General features: G+C 48.5%; 3 protein-coding genes across 5 annotated transcripts; 1 reads left to right on the forward strand and 2 right to left on the reverse strand.

Annotated features, from left to right (window-relative positions):
• On the forward strand, positions 44-5,252 carry TMEM199 (transmembrane protein 199). Of its 2 annotated transcripts, none has more exons than XM_013971951.2 (6): positions 44-283; positions 2,267-2,340; positions 2,659-2,748; positions 3,249-3,291; positions 3,504-3,616; positions 3,850-5,252. In XM_013971951.2, the coding sequence occupies exons 1-6, from the start codon at positions 82-84 to the stop codon at positions 3,931-3,933; spliced, it is 606 nt and encodes a 201-aa protein (XP_013827405.2). In that variant the 5' UTR covers positions 44-81; the 3' UTR covers positions 3,934-5,252. The 2 variants fall into 2 exon arrangements, with proteins under 2 accessions (XP_013827405.2, XP_005693308.2); XM_005693251.3 differs by having other exon boundaries at positions 3,915-5,252.
• SEBOX (SEBOX homeobox) lies at positions 14,415-15,321 on the reverse strand. Of its 2 annotated transcripts, XM_013971856.1 has the most exons (3): positions 15,291-15,321; positions 14,963-15,123; positions 14,415-14,795 (listed from the first exon to the last, which is right to left on the reverse strand). In XM_013971856.1, the coding sequence occupies exons 1-3, from the start codon at positions 15,319-15,321 to the stop codon at positions 14,415-14,417; spliced, it is 573 nt and encodes a 190-aa protein (XP_013827310.1). The 2 variants fall into 2 exon arrangements, with proteins under 2 accessions (XP_013827310.1, XP_017919554.1); XM_018064065.1 differs by lacking the exon at positions 15,291-15,321 and having other exon boundaries at positions 14,963-15,263.
• Positions 16,660-19,596, reverse strand: VTN (vitronectin). The gene is made up of 8 exons (XM_005693252.3): positions 19,422-19,596; positions 19,209-19,328; positions 18,809-19,132; positions 18,595-18,734; positions 18,174-18,330; positions 17,826-17,978; positions 17,073-17,429; positions 16,660-16,855 (listed from the first exon to the last, which is right to left on the reverse strand). The coding sequence occupies exons 1-8, from the start codon at positions 19,483-19,485 to the stop codon at positions 16,743-16,745; spliced, it is 1,428 nt and encodes a 475-aa protein (XP_005693309.1). The 5' UTR covers positions 19,486-19,596; the 3' UTR covers positions 16,660-16,742.

The raw sequence follows: 20,335 nt of genomic DNA on the forward strand, positions 1-20,335 counted from the left end.
CCCCGCGAGCTTCGCGCTTCTTCCGGCGCAGGCGGACGGAAGTCTCGGTTCTGGGTCACGTGACCGTAAAGTCGGCTAGTAATGGCGTCTTGCTTGTTAGCTGGCGAGCGATTTGTACGCGCTCTGGGTCCTGGTGGGGAGCTGGAGCCAGAGCAACTGCCCGGGAAGCTGCGAGCAGAGCTTGAGGCCGCTCTAGGGAAGAAGCACAAGGGCGGCAATCGCCCGGCTCGCCTGGTTTCTTTCCGCCTGATCCGGGATCTGCATCAGTACTTGAGAGAAAGGGGTGAGCCCCAGTCTCCGGTTCAGAGTCGCCTCATTTTTTCCCAGAGTTTAGGCCCTTCCTGAAGTGTTTTTTCCTGAGGAGGTGTATCTGTTGCTGAACCAAACTCGCGGCTTCTTTAATGACTTCCAGCAAAGCCAATATACTGAGGCAGGGTTGGGGTGAAGGAAAGTACAGTATTTAATGCAGGGTGCCAAGCAAGGGAACGGGAAACAAGGCTCAAATCCACTCTCGCTTGGAATTTGAGTTAAGGAACTTTCGTTTAAAGGAGAACAACAAAGGCTAGGAATAATTGTCGTGTGACATTTCCTAATTGTGGTTTCAGGAGTCAGAATGTCTCTGATTTACGATTCTCAGGTCAAGTGGTCCTTGGCTCCGGTGTCCGTTAGCTCACTTTGCCCTGGAGAAGCAACCAGAGTTTTCACATTAATGATGATATTTATAACACTACATTAAAGATGTTATCAACAATAGCAGTTTTAGTCATCAGACTGGTTCATTAGTATTCTGTTAACACAAGATAGAAGTTAGAGGGGACAGGGAAGGGAATAAAGTTTTAGATAGATTAATCGTAAGGTCAGTAAGGAAATTCAGTTTTAGGGGGACTGGGTTTCGAATCCATCACTCTTTCACCCATGGAATGATAATCTGGGCAACCCAAGAGTAACCTCATAAATCCTGGGGAACCAACCCGCTCTCTTCATAATTTCCATGGGAATTTTTCGTGGATGACAAAATTTACTTGTGCAGTTTCTGTTGAGTGTCATCTTTACATCTAGGCCCACGTGACCCTTGAGGAAGTCCAAATTCCAACTCAATAGCACAGCACAGGTTCAGTTTCTTTCTTTTAAGCCACATTTTAAAAAAGGAACATAGTGAGCTCGCCCTGTGTGTGAATCTAGATTTCTTTCCATCTTAAAAGCAAGAGTGGTCACATCTGATAGAGTCGGGTTGTTTTTTGTTTTTGGATATAGAATGATGGGAAGTTCTGTTGAAATATCTGGACTGGGAGTGACATCTGAATTATAGTCCTAACTCTGCTACTGACTCTTTGTAGAGGAGTCATTTCTCTTCCTTGAGCCTCTGTTCGCTTATATGTAAAGGGGTCCAGTAAGACAAACTGGCATGTAAGGTCTTTTGCCAGAATTAACAGCCTGCCCAGAAATGTGAGAGGTAGATTACTCAATTATTAGAACTAAAAAGGACCTTAGAGTTCATCTAGCACAGTGTCCTCTTAAGTATTCACCATCACTAGGCCTTAAACCTATTTAGGGCAAGTTCTTTTGTGGCCACAGAAATGACCTAACTTAAAGGCAAATATGGAGAAGGCAATGGCACCCTACTCCAGTACTCTTGCCTGGAAAATCCCGTGGACAGAGGAGCCTGGTAGGCTGCAGTCCATCGGGTCGCTAAGAGTCGGGCACGACTGAGCGACTTCGCTTTCACTTTTCACCTTCATGCATTGGAGAAGGAAATGGCACTCCATCGTCACTGGCACCCACTCCAGTGTTCTTGCCTGGAGAATCCCAGGGACGGGGGAGCCTAATGGGCTGCTGTCTATGGGGTCACACAGAGTCAGACACGACTGAAGCGACTCAGCAGCAAAGGCAAATATAAATGACCTACTTGTTACTAGCTGTGACATTGGTTGGGTAATCGAGCCAACAATTAAAGTCACTGTGTAGCACTAGGATATACTTATGTATATGGGAATATCTTAGTTTCTTTCCAGTGGAAAATGATCTTGCAGATGAACTGAGATAAGAGTAGCCATGTTTTATTTTGGTAGAAAGAATTGGCGGGCTGGGGACTTCTTTGGCAGTCCAGTGGTTAAGATGCCGTGCTTTCAATGCAGAGGGTGCGGGTTTGAACCCTAGTTGGGGAACTAACTTCCTACATACCTCATGGCACTGCCAAAAAAAAAAGAATTGACGGGCTAGATCCTTCTCTGATCCTTCAACCTCACCTCTATGCATTTTTCCTCAGGTTCCAAACTATACCTTCATGAGCTCCTAGAAGGCAGTGAAATCTATCTCCCAGAGGTTGTGAAGCCGCCTCGGGTACGTAAGGGATATATTTGTGAGAATGGTTGTTGACTCAGTTGGGTTTATTCCTTTTATTTCCAAATTTATGAATCTTTGGCCTCAAAAATTGTTCTTTGAATCCTTGAGAACTGGGGTGGAGGAAACCAGATATTGTCCTCCCAGTTTGACAGCTTGAAAAACTGATAACCAAAAAAAAAAAGTTTCCAAAGCACTGGAGGCAGGACTGATGCCTGGGTCTTCTTAGCAGCACTTTGCCCCCTGAAACCAGTGATTATGATGTGTTTTCTAGCAAGCTGGAAATATCATTCTTCTTGTTTGTTTTTTATGCCTCAGAACCCAGAGCTAGTTGCTCGTCTGGAAAAGATTAAGATACAGCTGGCCAATGAGGAATATAAGCGGATCACCCGCAATGTCACCTGTCAGGTAAGAGCCCACTCTTCAATATATGGACCCTGTAGTCCCTGAAAGCAGGGCCCTGCACTAGGAAGACACACAGATGAAAGAAAAAATGTGGAAACCTGGTTTGTATACTATTAATATTAAGGGACTGTAGAAGCTTTGTGCTGCGTACAAGCCAAATACAGTTCCCATCCTATTTACTGAGACTGTCGGCTCAGATGGTGACTGATTTTTAAAGGTTGTAGAGGTGGAGATGAGCCTGGAGCCATTCTTTTGGCAGAGCACCCTACTTTTCTCTGGCATGCACCTGGCCCAGAGGAGGAGAGGGATACACGGGTACTGGAAATATATGTCTCTTCTCTGAAATGCTTGATCCAGAGGAGAATCCAACTGGTCCTAGACAAAATCCAGGGAGAAAACAGAACTAGTGTGTTGGCTAATAAAGAGGGCTGAGCCCAGACTGACAAATGAATACTCTCTGGGCTGCTTCCATTCTGAAACCCTTTGTTTTTTCTTTTTCCAAGGATCCAAGGCATGGCGGAACTCTCAGTGACCTGGGAAAGCAAGGTGAGGTACTAGGAAATCAGGCTGCGAAAGCCTCTCACTGGGATGGGTCAGCCGTGGTCCTCCTTCCCACTCCATTGCTCAGGATTTAAGCCTGAGCTGTTCAGGCTTGCTGTTTGAGGGAAGCCTGGCTGATGGGGGAGGCAGCTGTGAGATAAAAGGGCCTCATGGAGGATGCTGACCTAAAAGTTTCTTGCCCGGGCTCCTCCCCAAAGTGAGGTCAGTGAAGGCTCTGGTCATCACCATCTTCAACTTCATTGTCACGGTGGCGGCTGCCTTCGTCTGCGCTTACCTTGGAAGCCAGTATATCTTCACAGAAATGACCTCGGTGAGTAGGTTCTGGGCAGGGCAGGGTGCCCTAGTTGGGAGTGTTGGTGGGATAGGGAGGAGGTACATGAAAATGCTTTGAACAGGTTATGTATTTATGTGATAAACAAAGGGGGCATTTGATCTGTCCAGCAGTCATGGAGGTAGATAATAACCTCAGGAGAATCAGGATCCGGTTTTCTTCCCTTCCCCCCAACTTATGGGCTGGGTTGAGGTCCTCTCCATCCTTGTTAGGTACTAGAGGCTCCAGAGCTGGAAGCTGGTCTGCATCCCATAAGCCTGATTCTCTCCCTTCCCAGCGAGTACTGGCTGCCTTGATCGTGGCCTCTGTGGTGGGTCTGGCCGAGCTATATGTCATGGTGCGGGCGATGGAAGGCGAGTTGGGAGAACTGTAACTGTGCTTCCTCATCGAAGTCCGGAGACTCCAGGGTCTCAGCTGCCAGTTGCTGATTCTCAGTCAGTGATTCGTACTCTGCCAAGCCAAGGCCACATGCTCTTCCTACAGGACAGCCCCATCCTGTCAGTTAACAGAGGGGGCTGTAGAGGAGACTCAGACAACAACAGGAAAGAACTGGTCTGTCCGTACATTTTCCCGAAGCCAGTGCCCATCTGCCTTCTACTGTCCATTCTGGGTGTTGCTGGGGCTGGTTTTTTTCCCCCACTGGAATCAAAGAGAATCTAGGCCTTTCCAGAAGTAGACCATACTGCCTTGAACTTGCCCAGGTGCACAAGTCAGTGTTCGTCCTTGCTCCACATATCATGATGCAGACCTGTAATTTATATCAGAAGACTCCAATAAAGCAGAGGGATTCGCTTTCTGCAGTTTATGCTGGAAGAGGAACTGATCAGAGGACATCAACTAAGAGAAAGCCAGTTGGTACAGGATGGTGCAATTGTACTCAAAGCAACTTTTTGGAATCTTAGTTTCCGCCTTCATCTTTTTCCTTCTGCTGGCCTTGTTCAGATTTTCTATGTTTCTGCTGGTCTTCACTATTCATCAGCCCTCCTTCAACTTCCCACCTTCCGGTCACCCTTTGCTCTGCTTCCAAAAATGACAAAAGTTCAGATAGCAAAGCAGTATGTCTGCTTTTAATTGCAAAACCCCTTGTACTTGTTTGTATTTGTAAGGAGAGTATGTCTACTGTGAATTGTCTCAGCTAATGAAGGGAGAGATTCTTTGTAGACTGGTGACTGTTTTTAGATTGAACTGTGTGTAATTTATATGAGCATACACATAACAAAAGTATATGGTATGTGTACATATTGTTATCCATAAGCCTGTTACAGGTTATTTATACGGATTCTTGAACATATTTGGGTAAGTGCAAAAAATAGTATGTAAAATTGTTTTACATGATTGCTTTTGGTCTTCAGAACTATTCCGGAGGTTAGACAAGGAAGCAGTTTTAGGTACCTTTTCCGGAAGACAAAACTGAGGCTGAGAGAGGTCAAATGACCCTCAGCAGTCCTTTTTCTGTTAAAAGGAGCCAAAGACTCCTAGGTTATCTTGAAGTCTCTGTGTAATGTTACATTTTTAAGAACTTAGATTAGTGGTGTGTTGATGGAATCTGTATAAGACTTTTAGAAATTACAGTGGCATTATTATTTATACAATAAATATCTATCAAATCAGCATATTCTTTTGTTTGTTTGTTTGTTTGTTTTTAACTTTGGCCATGCCACACAGCATGCGAGATCTTAGTTCCCTGACCAGGGATTGAACCCGAGGTCCCTACAGTGGAAGTGTAGCATCCTAACCACTGAGCTGCCAGGGAATTCCCTCCAGGGTGTTCTTATTTCAAATCTTATGACAACAGAGAAGTCCAAAGGCTTCCATAGTTGTGAGACTTAATTCAGGTCTGCTCCTAATGGTAGACTCTTTATTTCTGTTTGTTCAGTGTATGAGCTCCTAAGGTCTTTTTTTCCCCCAGGACACTCTTCTGTTTTAGAAATTATACACTCACTGACTCAATAGACGTTTCCTCCACAGTATTGCCAGTTTCTTGAATTACAGCAAGTCAGCCTCTAAGGACAATATTCTACACGAGAGAGAAGGAGGGTGTAGGCCCTTCTGTTAACACCACAGATCATTTTGTTGAGAAATCAGGATTTCTGTTGTTGACTGGAAGAAATATCAACTTGAAAAAAAAATACAGGTGGCATTTTACAGTGTTTTTAGCAATCCTGACTGTTTAAGATTGAGTTAAAAAGCTACAATGAATCACTCTTTGCTCCTGATGAGCAAAGCCAAGTCAGATTTTTAGAATTCAGGTAGATATCATCTCTTTTCAAGTGCCTGAGTCTTGCAAGTGGAAAGAGTTTTAACCTTCAGACTAATATCTATGCTACGTGCTTAAAAAATCTATTTAAATTATTTGTTTTGGTCTGTACTCCATTCTCCTCCTTTGACAATATCTCTGGGGTATATGGGCAGAGAACAGTAAGAAAAATAAGGGGAAAAAATCTACAGATTTTATCCTAATACATATAAATCAGAACAGAGAACCAGAGAATTTTAAAATGCTACAGAAATTTAGAGAAGTTAATTTTCCCAGCCAAGTAGTTCACAAAGACACTAATATTCCAGAGGATCATCTGACTTGTCCCAAGGCTACAGAGCTTCAGTCAGTTCATTTCAGTCGCTCAGTCGTGTCCGACTCTTTGTGACCCCATGAATCACAGCACGCCAGGCCTCCCTGTCCATCATCAACTCCTGGAGTTCACTCAGACTCACGTCAGTGATGCCATCCAGCCATCTCATCCTCTGTCGTCCCCTTCTCCTCTTGCTTCCAATCTCTCCCAGCATCAGAGTCTTTTCCAGTGAGTCAACTCTTCATATGAGGTGGCCAAAGTACTGGAGTTTCAGCTTTAGCATCATTCCTTCCAGAGAACACCCAGGCCTGATCTTCTTCAGAATGGACTTAGTTATAGCCAAAGCTCCAACCCCTGGCTCCTGGCTCTCATGTCATGTCTCTTTCCACATAACGCTATTCAGTCTCTTAACATTAGAAAATTGGTCAAGTGAAAGTACGTTTGAAGTACTAACATGGAGTGGGAACTTATTCTCACCTTGTACTTAATAACTGTTAGCTGCTGCTTCTCTCCCTGACCTTCATGAGTCTTGAGGTTGAAGTTTTCATTGTGTCTGATGCAGTTCCTAATTTTCTGTTTTCTCTCTCGCTTCTTTTCCTTCATACTTAAAATGCTTGAGGGAAGAGTGGCGAATACTGCCTGTATTTGTGTAGGGTCTCTATTAAGCTTTGGTATTAGGGAGCCTGACAACACATGTGCCTTCAGACAGACTTTTGGGGGTTAGGCTGATCATCACTTTGCTTTTTGGCATTAGTCATATAGAACTACCCTCCATTTCCACTCTCTTTAAAGCATATTTCATACACTGACCTAAAGATGTCTGGGCAGTTCTGATGATCTGCATCAGGGATCAGCAAAAGAAGAGGTATTTTTAAAAAATATCTTAAACATACCAACAACCCTTTTAGAAAGCAACTTGTCTCAGCCATAAAAAAGAGTGAAATAATGCAATTTGCAGCAATATGGATGGACCTAGAGATTATCATACTAAGTGAATTCAGAGAAAGACAAATGTCATACAATAATCATGTGGAATGAAAAAATCATACATGTGAGCTTAATTACAAAACAGAAACAGATTCACAGGCTTAGATAATAAACTTATGGTTATCAAAGGGGAAAGGTGGTGGTGGGGGATAAATTAAGTTGAGATTAATATATACACACTAAAGGAAGTCAGTCCTGAATATTCATTGGAAGGACTGATGCTGAAGCTGAAACTCCAATACTTTGGCCACCTGGTGCAAAGAACTGACTCATTGGAAAAGACCCTGATGCTGGGAAAGATTGAAGGCAGGAAGAGAAGGAGATGACAGAGGATGAGATGGTTGGATGGCATCGCTGACTCAATGGACATGAGTGTGAGTAAGCTCTGGGAGTTGGTGATGGACAGAGAAGCCTGATATGCTTGTAGTCCATGGAGTCGCAAAGAGTCAGACATGACTGAGTGACTGAACGGAACTAATAAATAAAATAGTCAACTAGGACCTATTGTGTAGCACAGGAGAATCATTATACTGTCATAACCTAAATGGGAAAAGAATCTGAAAAAGTGTAGGTATAACTGAAGCGCTTTATAGTGCACATAAAACTAGCAACATTGCAAATCAACTATGAGGCATGAAGTGTTACAGTCTCAGTCGTGTCTGACTCTTTGTGACCCCATGGACTTTATGTTCCAGTATAAAATAATTTTTTAAAAAGGTAAAGGCAAAGGAGAAAAGGAAAGATAAACCCATTTGAATGCAGAGTTCCAAAGAATACCAAGGCAAGATAAAGCCTTCCTCAGTGATCAATGCAAAGAAATAGAGGAAAACAATAGAATGGGAAAGATTAGAGATCTCTTCAAGAAAATTAGAGATACCAAGGGAACATTTCATGCAAAGATGGGCACAATAAAGGACAGAAATGGTATGGACCTAACAAGCAGAAGATATTAAGAAGAGGTGGCAAGAATACACAGAAGAACTGTACAAAAAAAGATCTTCATGACCCAGATAACCACGATGGTGTGATCACTCACCTAGAACCAGACGTCCTGGAATGTTAAGTCAAGTGGGCCTTAGGAAGCATCACTACAAACAAAGCTAGTGGAGGTGATGGAATTCCAGTTGACCTATTTCAAATCCTAAAAGATAATGCTGTGGAAGTGCTGCACTCAATATGCCAGCAAATTTGGGAAACTCAGCAGTGGCCACAGGACTGGAAAAGATCAGTTTTCATTCCAATCCCAAAGAAAGGCAATGCCAAAGAATGTTCAAACTACCGCACAATTGCACTCATCTCACACGCTAGCAAACTAATGCTCAAAATTCTCCAAGCTGGGCTTCAACAGTATGTGAACCGTGAACTTCCAGATGTTCAAGCTGGTTTTAGAAAAGGCAGAGGAACCAGAGATCAAATTGCCAACATCCATTGAATTATCAAAAAAGCAAGAGAGTTCCAGGAAAACATCTACTGCTTTATTGACTACGCCAAAGCCTTTTTGTGGATCACAACAAACTGGAAAATTCTTAAGAGATGGGAATACCAGACCACCTTACCTGCCTCCTGAGAAATCTGTATGCAGGTCAAGAAGCAACAATTAGAACTGGACATGGAACAGACTGGTTCCAAATCGGGAAAGGAGTGTGTATGTCAAAGCTGTATATTGTCACCCTGCTTATTTAACTCATAAGCAGAGTACATCATGCAAAATGCCGGGCTGGATGAAACACAAGCTGGAATCAAGATTTGCCGGGGTCCAGCCCCCGGTGGATCCAGGGAATTCGAAGGTGGGGACGGAGTCGGCATCTTTGGAAAAATACATATTTAATCACAGATATAGAGAGATTAGAAATGGATAGTGTAGTAGGAAGATTAGTGGAGAAAAAGAGGCTGAATAACTTGGATTACGTGGAATAGCATCCATGCTCCAGATGGGAATTCAGCCAGAAAAACGGGAGCAAGAAAGAAGCAACATGGGGGAATCAGTCTTTCCGGAAACTGATCCGATTTCTTTATTTTGGGGTTTGCTTATATACCTTTTGTTACACATAGAGATGAATACAGAGTCACGCGGGAGTCAGCAGTCCTGACCTTTATCAAAATCAGGTGCTTCACATAAATGTATAAAAAAGGTACATCATCTTCTGGCCATGAGTGAGACCTGCTGACATTTTATGATCCTTTCTTTCTGATAACCAAAAAACTTACTTCTTCCAAGGGTGTTTTTTTCTTAAACCAGGCACCACCCTCCAAATAAAGTTACATTCCTATAGGATGAGGGTGTAGTGAGTTACAATCAAGAAAGGAATTTATTTAACCCAAGGTTAACATGATTAGTCTTAAAGGTTAATACTTATTTCTTCTATATGCTTAAAGGTTAATACTTATTTCTTCCTATATGCTAGTTATATTCATTATAAGGGTAGGGAACATGGAGATTTAGCAGCAAACATCAGCCCAACAAATGAAAATCCTTTCACCAATGCTCCCCTTAAGATCTATTTAGTCTTAAGATATGATAAATTTACATTTTTACATAGCAAGGACACAGTGATTTATAACAAAGCACAGTGATCTATTACAAAAGAGAAAATCCATTAACTCAAAAAGTCTAGTATTGCTAACATCAAACTACTATATTTCCTTTGCTATATTCCAAATACATTGATTAATATATTCCCAGGTGCCTAAGGATATGGAGGCCTGGTGGCAATCATTGACTCAACAAGAAGAAAAAGCCCTATGCTAATTAGGACTCTCAAAATACTCCAAAACTCTCTGTGCTGTTTATAGTTAAGAGGTAGTAAACAATCATGTGGCAGGAGTATGGATAATCCTGTCACACAAGCTAGTCTGTCAGCAGAGAGGTTTGACCTAAGACATCCTTGTCCCACCCAGAGCAGGGAATTAGCAGCAATTATTGACACAACAAATGAAGAACCCTTCACCAATATAATTCCTAACCAACCCACTATACTAATAATTTTTAATTCCCCAAAAGAATTTGCCTTTAGTAAGTCTAAAACATCTCGTGCCTCTCAGATTGGGAGGCTGTAAACAATCACGTGTGGCAGGACGAACCTATACAGGTGGGCTAGATAACCTTCAGAGGAATCCATAAGCTGAAACACTCTTGTCACGCCCAAGAATTTTTATTGCCTTGGAGCTGCACATTTACTCCTTCTCCAAGAAAAACGGTTATGGAGGAGAGCCCTCCGTAAAGTCAGAGGTGTAGGTGAGAGCATAAAACAGACTCTGGTTTTGGGGTTAGGTGCTCGGGAACAGGGGGTTTCCTGAGGCTTGATCACGCCTTTGCGTATGCCAAGCCTTGTTCCTCAAGACCTTGGCCGTGGGCGGAGTTCCTCACGCTGGCTCCCGGCAAAGATTGCCTGGAGGAATATCAATAACTTCAGATATGCAGATGACACCACCCTTATGGCAGAAAGTGAAGAACTAAAGAGCCTCTTGAGGAAAGTGAAAGAGGAAATTGAAAAAGTTGGCTTAAAACTCAACATTCAGAAAACGAAGATCATGGCATCCAGTCCCATCACTTCATGGCAAATAGATGAGGAAACAATGGAAACAGTGAGAGACTTTTATTTTCTTGGGCTCCAAAATCACCGCAGATGGTGACTGCAGCCATGAAATTAAGACGCTTGCTCCTTGGAAGAAAAGCTATGACCAACCTAGACAACATATGAAAAAGTGGAGACATTGCTTTACTGACAGTTGTCCTTCTAGTCAAAGCTATGGTTTTTCCAGTAGTTATGTATGGATGTGAGAGTTGGACTATAAGGAAAGCTGAGTGCTAAAGAATTGATGCTTTTGAACTGTGATGTTGGAGAAGACTCTTGAGAGTCCCTTGGACTGCAAGGAGATCCAACCAGTCCATCCTAAAGGAGATCAGTCTGGGTGTTCATGGTAGGACTGATGTTGAAGCTGAAACTCCAATACTTTGACCACCTGATGCAAAGAACTGACTCCTTGGAAAAGACCCTGATGCTGAGAAAGATTGAAGGCAGGAAGAGAAGGGGACAACAGAGAATGAGATGGTTGGATGGCATCACTAACTCAATGGACATGAGTTTGAGTAAGCTCTGGGAGTTGGTGAAGGACAGGGAAGCTTGGTGTGCTGCAGTCCATGGGGTTGCAAAGAGTCGGACATGACTGAGCAACTGAACTGACCTGAGAACTTAACTATTCAGTAAGATTCCCACCAAAAATAAATAGATATAAAAATAAAAACTACCCACAAAAAAAGTGATTGATTCATATGTCAGAGATCTTTGAAATACATGCCAATGTTCATCTCAATTATGTCTAATAATAAAATCCTATATTGGATACAACTTAAATATTAGTATGATTAAGTAGATTATAGCAATAGATACATTTTTAAAGTATTATACAAAATATTGTCCAAAATAAGTTGCTATACAACCCTGGAATATTAAAAAAATTAGCTGTACTGAACACTGAAACTTTTTTGGAGAGTCGCATCTGTCTGTTTTTTTTTTTTTCTGCATAGGTCTTAGTTGACACATGCGGAATCTAGTTCCCTGACCAGGAATGGAATCCAGGTCCCCTGCTTTGGGAATGTGCAGTCTTAGCCACTGGACCACCAGGGAAGTCCCCACAGCTGTACTTACCTGTGCTAAACTCCATGGCCAGAGTCCCCACATATCCTCAAGCTTTCACAGTCTCCACGTAACTGGATTCAGGTTGGGAGACTTCCAGATTTTAGATACAGAGCAGACCTTTTTCTTTTTCTCTTGGCTGTTCAGCTTTCAGGATCTTAGTTCCCCAACCAGGGATCCAACCTGGGCCCAAGTCAGTGAAACCACCAAGTCCTAGCCACTGGACCGCCAGAGAATTCCCATGGAGCTGGATTTCTTAAACAGCTTCTGACCTAGTGCAATTTCTCAGGATGCAATTGGAGTCAATCCCCACATACTCCTTCTTGGGAAGGCGTCCTCACTTGATTCCAGCCCCTACTCACACGCCAACAGACTGCTGTGGCATTGAGTAATTTGTGTGTGTGTTAGTCACTCAGTCATGTGTTTGTGACCCCATGGACTGTAGCCTGCCAGGCTTCTCTGTCCATGAGGATTCTCCAGGTGAGAATACTGGAGTGGGTTCCCATTCTCTTCTTCAGAGGATCTTTCCAACCCAGAGATCAACCCTGAGTCTCCTGCACTGCAGGCAGATTATTTACCCCTGAGCCACCAGGAGCTCCTTTATGGGCCAATCAGGCTTCTCAGGTGGCTCAATGGTAAAGAATTAGCCTGCCAAAGCAATAGATGTGGGCTCGATTCCTGGGTCGGGAAGATCCCCTGGAGAGGATATGGTAACCCACTCCAGTATTCTTGCCTGGAGAATCCCACGGACAGAGGAGCCTGGGGGGCTGTACCCCTTGGGGTCGCAAAGAGTCAATGACTGAGCATGCGCACACACACGCATGCATGGGCCGCTGTACTGGCTTCTAGAGCGAGAGCAGCCAAAGCCTTACGTGCCTGCTGAGGAAAGGGCCATGGTACAGCAAGGGCAGAGCCAGAAACAGGAATCGAGTGGCCTTTCCTCTGCTTCTCACCCCATTTTGGGAACTCTGCTCTCAGCCACTCCCTCTATCTCACCCTACCATGCTTTCTCCAGTGCAGTCTGGGTCCAAGGCTTCCTGGGGAGCAAGGGGAGTCCTTGCCAGAAGCCCAGAGAAACAAGAAGCTTGAGACCTTTCCAGTTTCTCATGTCCCACGGTACGGATCATGCTAAGTCCCTTCAGTCGTGTCCAACTCTTTGTGACCCTGTAGACTGCAGCCCGCCAGAGTCCTCTGTCCATGGGATTCTCCAAGCAAGAATACTGGAATGGGTTGCTCTGCCCTCCAAGGGATCGAACCTAGGTCTCTTACGTCTCCTCCACTGGCAGGTGGATTCTTCACCACTAGCGCCACCTGGGAAGCCCACCTGGGAAGGAGGGAGAACTAGCGTCCATTGAGAGCTTTTATTAATACAGTGTGTCACGCACCACATGAAGCCCTTCACCTACATTATTGCTTTTTGTTCCCAAAACAGGAAATGAGTATTACCATCCCCATTTTTTCAGGCTTCTAGACTTCCAGAGAGTTTCAAGACTACATAGCAGCTAGGATTTGAATCTAGCACAGACCAATCGCAAACTCCAAGCTCCAGAAGCTGAGCAGCTCCAGAAGCGCAGGGAGCTGGAGTGTCCTGGAACAGGTGGGCGCAGGAGCAAGGGGTGCAGCTGAGGCTCCCTTCTCTCCAGGGTCTGTCAGCCAGAGCCCTAATCCCTTCGATTAACCCTCCTCCCTCTAACTAATCCCGGCAGAAGCCTGAGTAATACCGCCCACCCCGAATCTGCGTGGAACCTGGCCCTATTTAGGGATTAGGTGATGGAGATAAATTTCAAAAGCAAACGGCCCCCATCCCAATTCATTTGCAGCACAGAACAATCCAGATTAAGGTACAGAGTTGGGGTTTTATTTGAAGATTAGTTGGTATTACAGATGACAGTGATACCAAAACCCAACACTGCCGACATGCACGCTCCTCCCCACCACATCCTGAGTCTGTCAGGTTGTCTCTGCAGCCCCGGGTCAGAGGGCAGCCAATCTCATATTTGTGAAAATTAAATCAGCATAAGCCCTGGGTTCCTGTTTCTACTTCATGACTTTAATATCACTCCCTCTTCAGATCCATGGCTCTGATTAATTTGTCCAGGTGGCAGGAGGACAGGGGAGGGGGGCCCTGAACTATAAAACGACTGGTCCCTGCAGTCTAAAATTAGGATCAGCCCTCTCCCAGCTTACTTAACAGTCAGGTAATGGCTTAAAGGGCCCTTGGGTACAGGGTGGTGGCCCATTGTCCTTTGGAGGGAGGAGGTATTGTCAGCTGGGATGAGAAGAATTGGGAAACTGGCAGAAGTGGAAAACATGGGCTTCTATCTCATCCCTCTGTGCCAAGATGATGGGTGGGGAGCGTGTTAGGTAGCAGGAGCCAGGCCCCCATCACACCATAGAATCCATATCTAGGCTGGTCTGGAGGACAGTGGAAGGGAGGGATCCCTGAGCTAATACTTTCATCCCGTAAGAAAACTCCCTTGTGTAAAAGGAGGGTTCAGGAGATCCACTTCCGGTGTGTTCAGCCCTAAGGAGCAGAGTGGGCTACAGGAGCCAAGTAGGGGTCTTGCAAGTCCCAGACCTAGGTTAGGAATGGTCCAGGTTGGTGACTATGGCCGAGGCATAGATGAGGTCAGACAGAATGCCCAGTGAGGTCTGGGGAGCAGCTCGCTCGGAAGAGAGGTGGGCCCCGGAAGGCCCAGCTGGTGCCCAGGGGGCTGCAGCTTTAGCCCCCACCCAGCCCTGCCCTGGACCCAAGCCAGGAGCTGGGCAGGAAGCGTGTCGACACACAGAGGCACACTGAGCTGTGCTGTTGGAGGGTGGAGGCTGGCCAAGGGTCCAGGGCTCTGGGGACCGCTGGATGGTGTCCGGAAGAGAACAGGATCTCTGGGGAGGCTCAGGCCTGGGGCTTAGGCCTCCTGGCTTTCTATTCTTGATTCTCTTGGCTCTGCGGTTCTGGAACCACACCTGGTAAGGAAAGAAGGAGCCTCTTCTGGTTCCAGCATCCCCTCCCGCGAGGTACAGGGAAACCAGAATCTGGAGGCAGGATACCCGGAGAGAACGGACTGTGGGTCAAGCTTAGAAACTCTCTGTGCAGGTGCACCCCCGTCCTGAGGGGGATGATCACAGCTCACCTGTATCTTGGCCTCAGGAAGAGAGGTGACCCGGGCCAGGTGCTCACGGGTGCCGATGTCGGGGTAGGGCCGTGCTGCAAACACTCGCTCCAGCTCCAGCAGCTGCCCTCTGCTGAAGGTGGTCCTCTTTCTCCGGTGGGGACCCAACCCACTGGCATGGCCTGCAGGCCACGGTGGGGAGGTCAAGCCAGGACTCCCTGTGAGAGCCTCCACCCCAGTCCCAAAGCCCCCAGTAGACCCTGAAGCCCCTGCTCCCCACCCCTCTTCAGACTGCCCCATCACACCTTCCCTACGTCCTCCCCCTGCCCACCCTTTCCCACCAGATCACCTGCCGGAGATGCACCCACTGGGCTGTTCATGGAGCCGGCAGAGTGAGGAGCCAGACGGCCATGCCAAGGCTGTGCCCACACCAGTCCCCTCCAAGTGTGGGGTTTTATCCTGCTCAGAGGCCAGGCCCCGCCTCCAGGAGGTGGGGAATCCCGGAGGAAAAGGAGCCTCGTGGGAATATGGGTGGGGCAACCCGGCTCCTCCGGGGCTTAACCAAAGAAGCTGGCCTCATCGTCCCATCCTCACACTTCAAACTCTGGCAGTCTATGTCTGAAATCCTGTACTTTATGAAAATCCTCCCATGGTTCCATCCAGAAAGGCAGGGATGCTCCCAGGGCTGCAGCTGCCCCTCCTGGGGTCTGCGGGGCCGGCTGCCTTCAGGCAAGACTGGGTGGAGTCATTTCCCACGACTGAGATGGGTCTGAGGAAGCTAGACAGGATGTGGAGGACGATGGGGACAGTAGATGAGCGGGAGTCACCCTCCCCTCAGCAGGACGGGGAGCAGATGTCACTACCAGGTCACCCTCGGGTCTGCTTTAGAGCTTGGCCTGCTCCCCTGGCCCCCTAAGAGCCCAAATGGACTTCCTAGAGTCCGGGAACGTGGAACCAGAGGAGGTTCCACAGGTACATTTCGGGGGGGGGGGTGTAGTTTAAGAAAGATGTTATTACAGTGTTCTTGTCCTTTGAAGTCTTCTGGGCCACTTTTCCACAAGAGATGGGTGCATTTGAATTTCCTTTTGGTCCCTGCTCTTCCCTGTGTCTCCTGCCTCAGTGCCCTGCACCCCAGACCCAAGACAGAGATCTCAAAACCCCATCATCATAGGGATAGGTTTGTGGGAGCACAGTGATCACCTTCCAGGATGGGCAGAAAAGCTAAGCCGCAGTCCACTGCCTCCTGACCCCCTGCCCCTTCTAAGATCTGGGTCAGTGACAAGAAGCAAAACAAGCCCCAGGCTGGATAGGGTGGCTTGGTGACTCCTGTCATCCTTAAGAGGGGTTCAAGTCCCCGCTTAGCTGCTAGTGGGTTGTTGGGGACTGCTTGGTGCGGGAGGAAGGCTTGCACTCATGAGGCTCTCCCAACAGGTTTTCCGGCTCACTGAGAGTGCCTGAGCCCAACACAGGCTGGACACAATGAGGATCTTCTCTGTTCTCTCCTCCAAGCCATCCTGACGGCCCGACTTCCCCTTCTTTACCCAGGCAGACCCCTGCCTCCTGCCTCTCTGCCTTGGTCAGGCCCAGGAGTCCTTTTTTTTTTCTTTTGGCCACACCACGTGGCACATGGGATTTTACATCCCCGACCAGGAACTGAACCCGTGCCCATTTCTTAACCACTGGACTGCCAGGGAAGTCTCAGGACAGTAGTCTTAAACTCAGGGTCAAGGGATCTTTATTGAGCTGGAAGGAGGATGCTGGAGTAGGGAGCAGCAGAGGCCAGCTGTCTGGACTCAGGCTGCTATGCATGGCCAGGGACTGGGCAGCCCAGCCAGTACTGGGCAATGGAGCGTGGGTAGGGAGGGATCACAGAGTCCACCCGCCGCGTGCGAAGGTTCACTCGGTAGTACTTGTCTGCAAGAGAGGTTGGGAGATGGGGTGTGAGACACAGCCTGCCCATCCTGCCCTAAGAAGACCTGGGTGTCTCCTGGAAGGGTGAGTGAACATCCACCAGGCACCCGAGGACTCTGGCCTGCCTCGTCACCACTCAAGGGCTGTGGTCAGCCCCAGGGACCAGGGACAGCAGGAATGACCCAGCCAGACCAGCTACAGGGCGGGCAGGGGCTCCCACCTTCTGAGAAGAAGTAGACACTCTGGATGGGCTCACAGGTTGCAGGCACAAGCCAGTCCATCTCGTAGTTATCATAGTTGTCGGCTCCCAGGCCCAGCTCCTCGCTGGAGAACCAGGACAGCCAGGTGGACCGAAATCGCCGGTAGGGGTTCTGGCTGCGGGCGCGGCCGCGGCCTCGGCCACGGCTTCGGAGCGAGCGGTAACGTTTGCGATGGCGCCGCGCAGACTTAGTCATCTTGGCCCGGGGGGAGCTGGGAGCTGAGCCTGAGATGTAGATGTGGCCGGCCATGGCCGCATCCAGTTTTCCCGGCAGACCAAACCAGTCGCGGCTGATGAGCTGGGGCTGTCCAGCACCACCTGCAGTGAGGAAGAAGTGAATGCAGAGCCTCGGTGGCCAAGGATGAGCTGTCTGCCTTGTCCAAGAACAGCCATCAGGCTAGTGGCAGAGCCCCCCATCCCGGCCTTTCCCCTGGCTTCCCTCCACTGTAGCCCTCCCCGGTTGCCCCAGTCACAGCCCCTCCTTCTGCTGGCTGTGCTAGGCAAAGTCCAAAGTGTGGGGTCCAGGTGGAGGCAAGCCTCCCCCCACCAATGTCAACAGAAGCAAAGTCTGGCCTGAGCAACCTGAGCAAATAGCTTTTGATAGATTGCTGCACAATTGCAGCCTCTCAGGCTGGCCCAGCCCTCCCGCTACCTGGGGGCTCCCAGCCCCCTGCACCGGGAAGCAAGACTCACGCTCCCACCCTCCCTCCGTACCAAAGGAACCGCCCCAGAAGAGAAGTCGGAAGATGTCCTCCCAGCTGTCCCGCTGCATCAGGGCAAAGTGTTTAAATGCGGCCGGCTGGGAGCTGCCTTCACACTCCTCTCGACTGGGCTGCTGCTGGAACACATATTCCCAGTAGTGGTTGCCTGGGGAGGGGTGGCCATGAGCAAGACGAAAGCCCCAAGGCTGTGGGAGTTGGGAGCTCCGGTGGGGGTTGGGAGTAGGGGAGGTGGGGTGTGGAGGGGAGGTGGGGGATAAACACAGGCTCATCCCCAGTGAAGTGTGGAAGAAACCCAAGACTGCTCCACTGTCTGCACACCCTCCCGCCCACCCCTGAGTACCCTTGAAGAAGTAGACTCGCTCCCTGCCGTTGTAGCTGTGAGCGGGGAGGGCCAAGGCTGCGTCCACGTCATCCGGAATACCCTTGAAGCCATCCGAAATGTTTCGGGGGAAGTCAGGTTCCAGGACACCATCCTCAAAGCGCCAGTACTGACTACCCTAAGGGGTTGGGGAGGAGAAGAGGGTAGGCAGGCAGTTGGCTGTGCACAGAGGTGCAGAATCCCCCACTCAAGGCGGGCAGCTCTAGTTCCAGGCTTGTTGCTCAGAAGCTGGAGCCTTGGGCTTTTGTGTGCTCACAGAGCCCCAGCCAGGGACCACAGGCCCAAATCCAGCCTTCTTGCCCACGCTGGTCCTGGGCACGGCTGCTCTCAACCTCTACCCAGATACTCTCAACCCTGACCCACAGCCCCCCGGGCCTGGCACCTTGAAGAGGTACGTCTTTCCCTGACAGTTGAACCGGGTGAAGGCGGCATCAATGGGCCCCTCAATGCCCCAGACATCTCGGATGAGTTTGGGGTATCCAGGCCTCACTGCCTTTTCATCCAGCTCATAGCAGTACAGCCCTGGAGGGAGGGATATTGTGTGAGGGGGGATGCCCTGGGACAGACCCCTACCCCCAAGTCCCCCCTTGAGTCACCTCGGAAGGCAAAGAGGGAACCATTCTTGAGGTCGGTGAAGGCATCAAAGGGTTTCCCACTGCACGTTTCCTCCTCTGCTGGGGACTCAGAGGTCCCTAGGTCACTGGTCCCCAGCCCAGGGTCTGAGTCTCCCCGCCCAGGTGATGGGGCCTCTTTCTCAGGGTTGAGAACCGGTGCCTGGACAGGAATCTCGGCCTGCAGAACAGGGGCCAGGGTGGGGCTCTCGGGCTGTGCTTCCACGCTGCGGTTGACCGTCTGCACCTCGCCGTAGTCATAGGTCCCGTACTCATCTTCTGGCAGATGGAACACATCCCCACGAGTCACTGCGGGCAGAGAGCGTGGCAGTGAGTCTCCAGCTGCACCGGGGACCCCAGGCCCACCCAGCCGCTCTGCACACACCTTGGGGCTTGCACTCGGCCATGAAGTCGGCACAGCAGCTCTGGTAGTAAGAACAGAGCTCGTCACACTGACACTTCCTGGTGGCGTTGAAGCCCTCGGTGCAGCGGCCCTTGCAGGACTCTGTGAGGAGCCAGTGTCAGCTGGCACAGCCAAGCCCAGGCTACCCTTTCCCACCCTACCTTGACCCCAATGGCCAACAACACCCTCCCGCACCTTGGTCAGCCACAACAACCCACACCAGCAGGGCCAGCATCAGAAGGGGCCTTAGGGATGTCATGGCGGGGCCTCCGGCCTCGAGCCTGGTGAACTAGGTCCCCGTGGTCTCTGCTTTGATGCCTGAGAAAAGGAGGAAGCGGAGAGACAGGGAGTGGAAGTGGGGGAACCAGAGAAGAGGAGCTCCCTTTTCTACTGCTCCGTTTGCTCCACCTCCAGCCCAGCCCCCAGTGCCCCGACCCCAGAGGCTATTGCAGCAAAGGGTCATGTTCCTAGAACTGTAGGTCTGGGACAGCTACGAGCAGGATCCTTGCCAAGTTCAGGGACCTCTCTGAAGAGGACTAGCGCAGTGAGCCTGGAGTGCAGAAAGAAGTCCCACTCTGCTGATCCACTGGCCGTGTGACCTTGGGCAAACTGCTTTACCCGCCTTAGTTCTCTTTTTAGGCAAATGAGACTAATCATATTTGCCTCATAGGGTGTTGGGAGCTAAAGCCGACAAGAGGTCCAACTCCTGGAGCAGCTCCAACTTCATTCTACTGCAGTAGTTATTGATCTGTGATCTGTTTGACGAGGCACACTCCTGGCTGGGTAGTTCACTCACCCCATGTGTATTTAAGGGAGTGGAAGGGGGATAGGAGCTGGGGAATTTTTTTTTAATCATAAAAGAACAAAGTTTTCATTTCTGGGTTCATCTCTAGGGTACATTGATTTCCCCAGGCCGGTCTTCTCAGCACAGTCCTTTGGGTGAATATTAACCCTTTGGAGTGGATAAGATTCCTGCTGCTGCTACTGCTAGATCGCTTCATTCATATCCGACTCTGTGCGACCCCATAGATGGCAGCCCACCAGGTTCCACTGTCCCTGGGATTCTCCAGGCAAGGACATTAGAGTGGGTTGCCATTTCCTTCTCCAAT

The sequence above is a fragment of the Capra hircus genome, chromosome 19 (genome assembly GCF_001704415.2).
Source record: "Capra hircus breed San Clemente chromosome 19, ASM170441v1, whole genome shotgun sequence".
In the NCBI taxonomy this organism is placed as follows: domain Eukaryota; kingdom Metazoa; phylum Chordata; class Mammalia; order Artiodactyla; family Bovidae; genus Capra; species Capra hircus.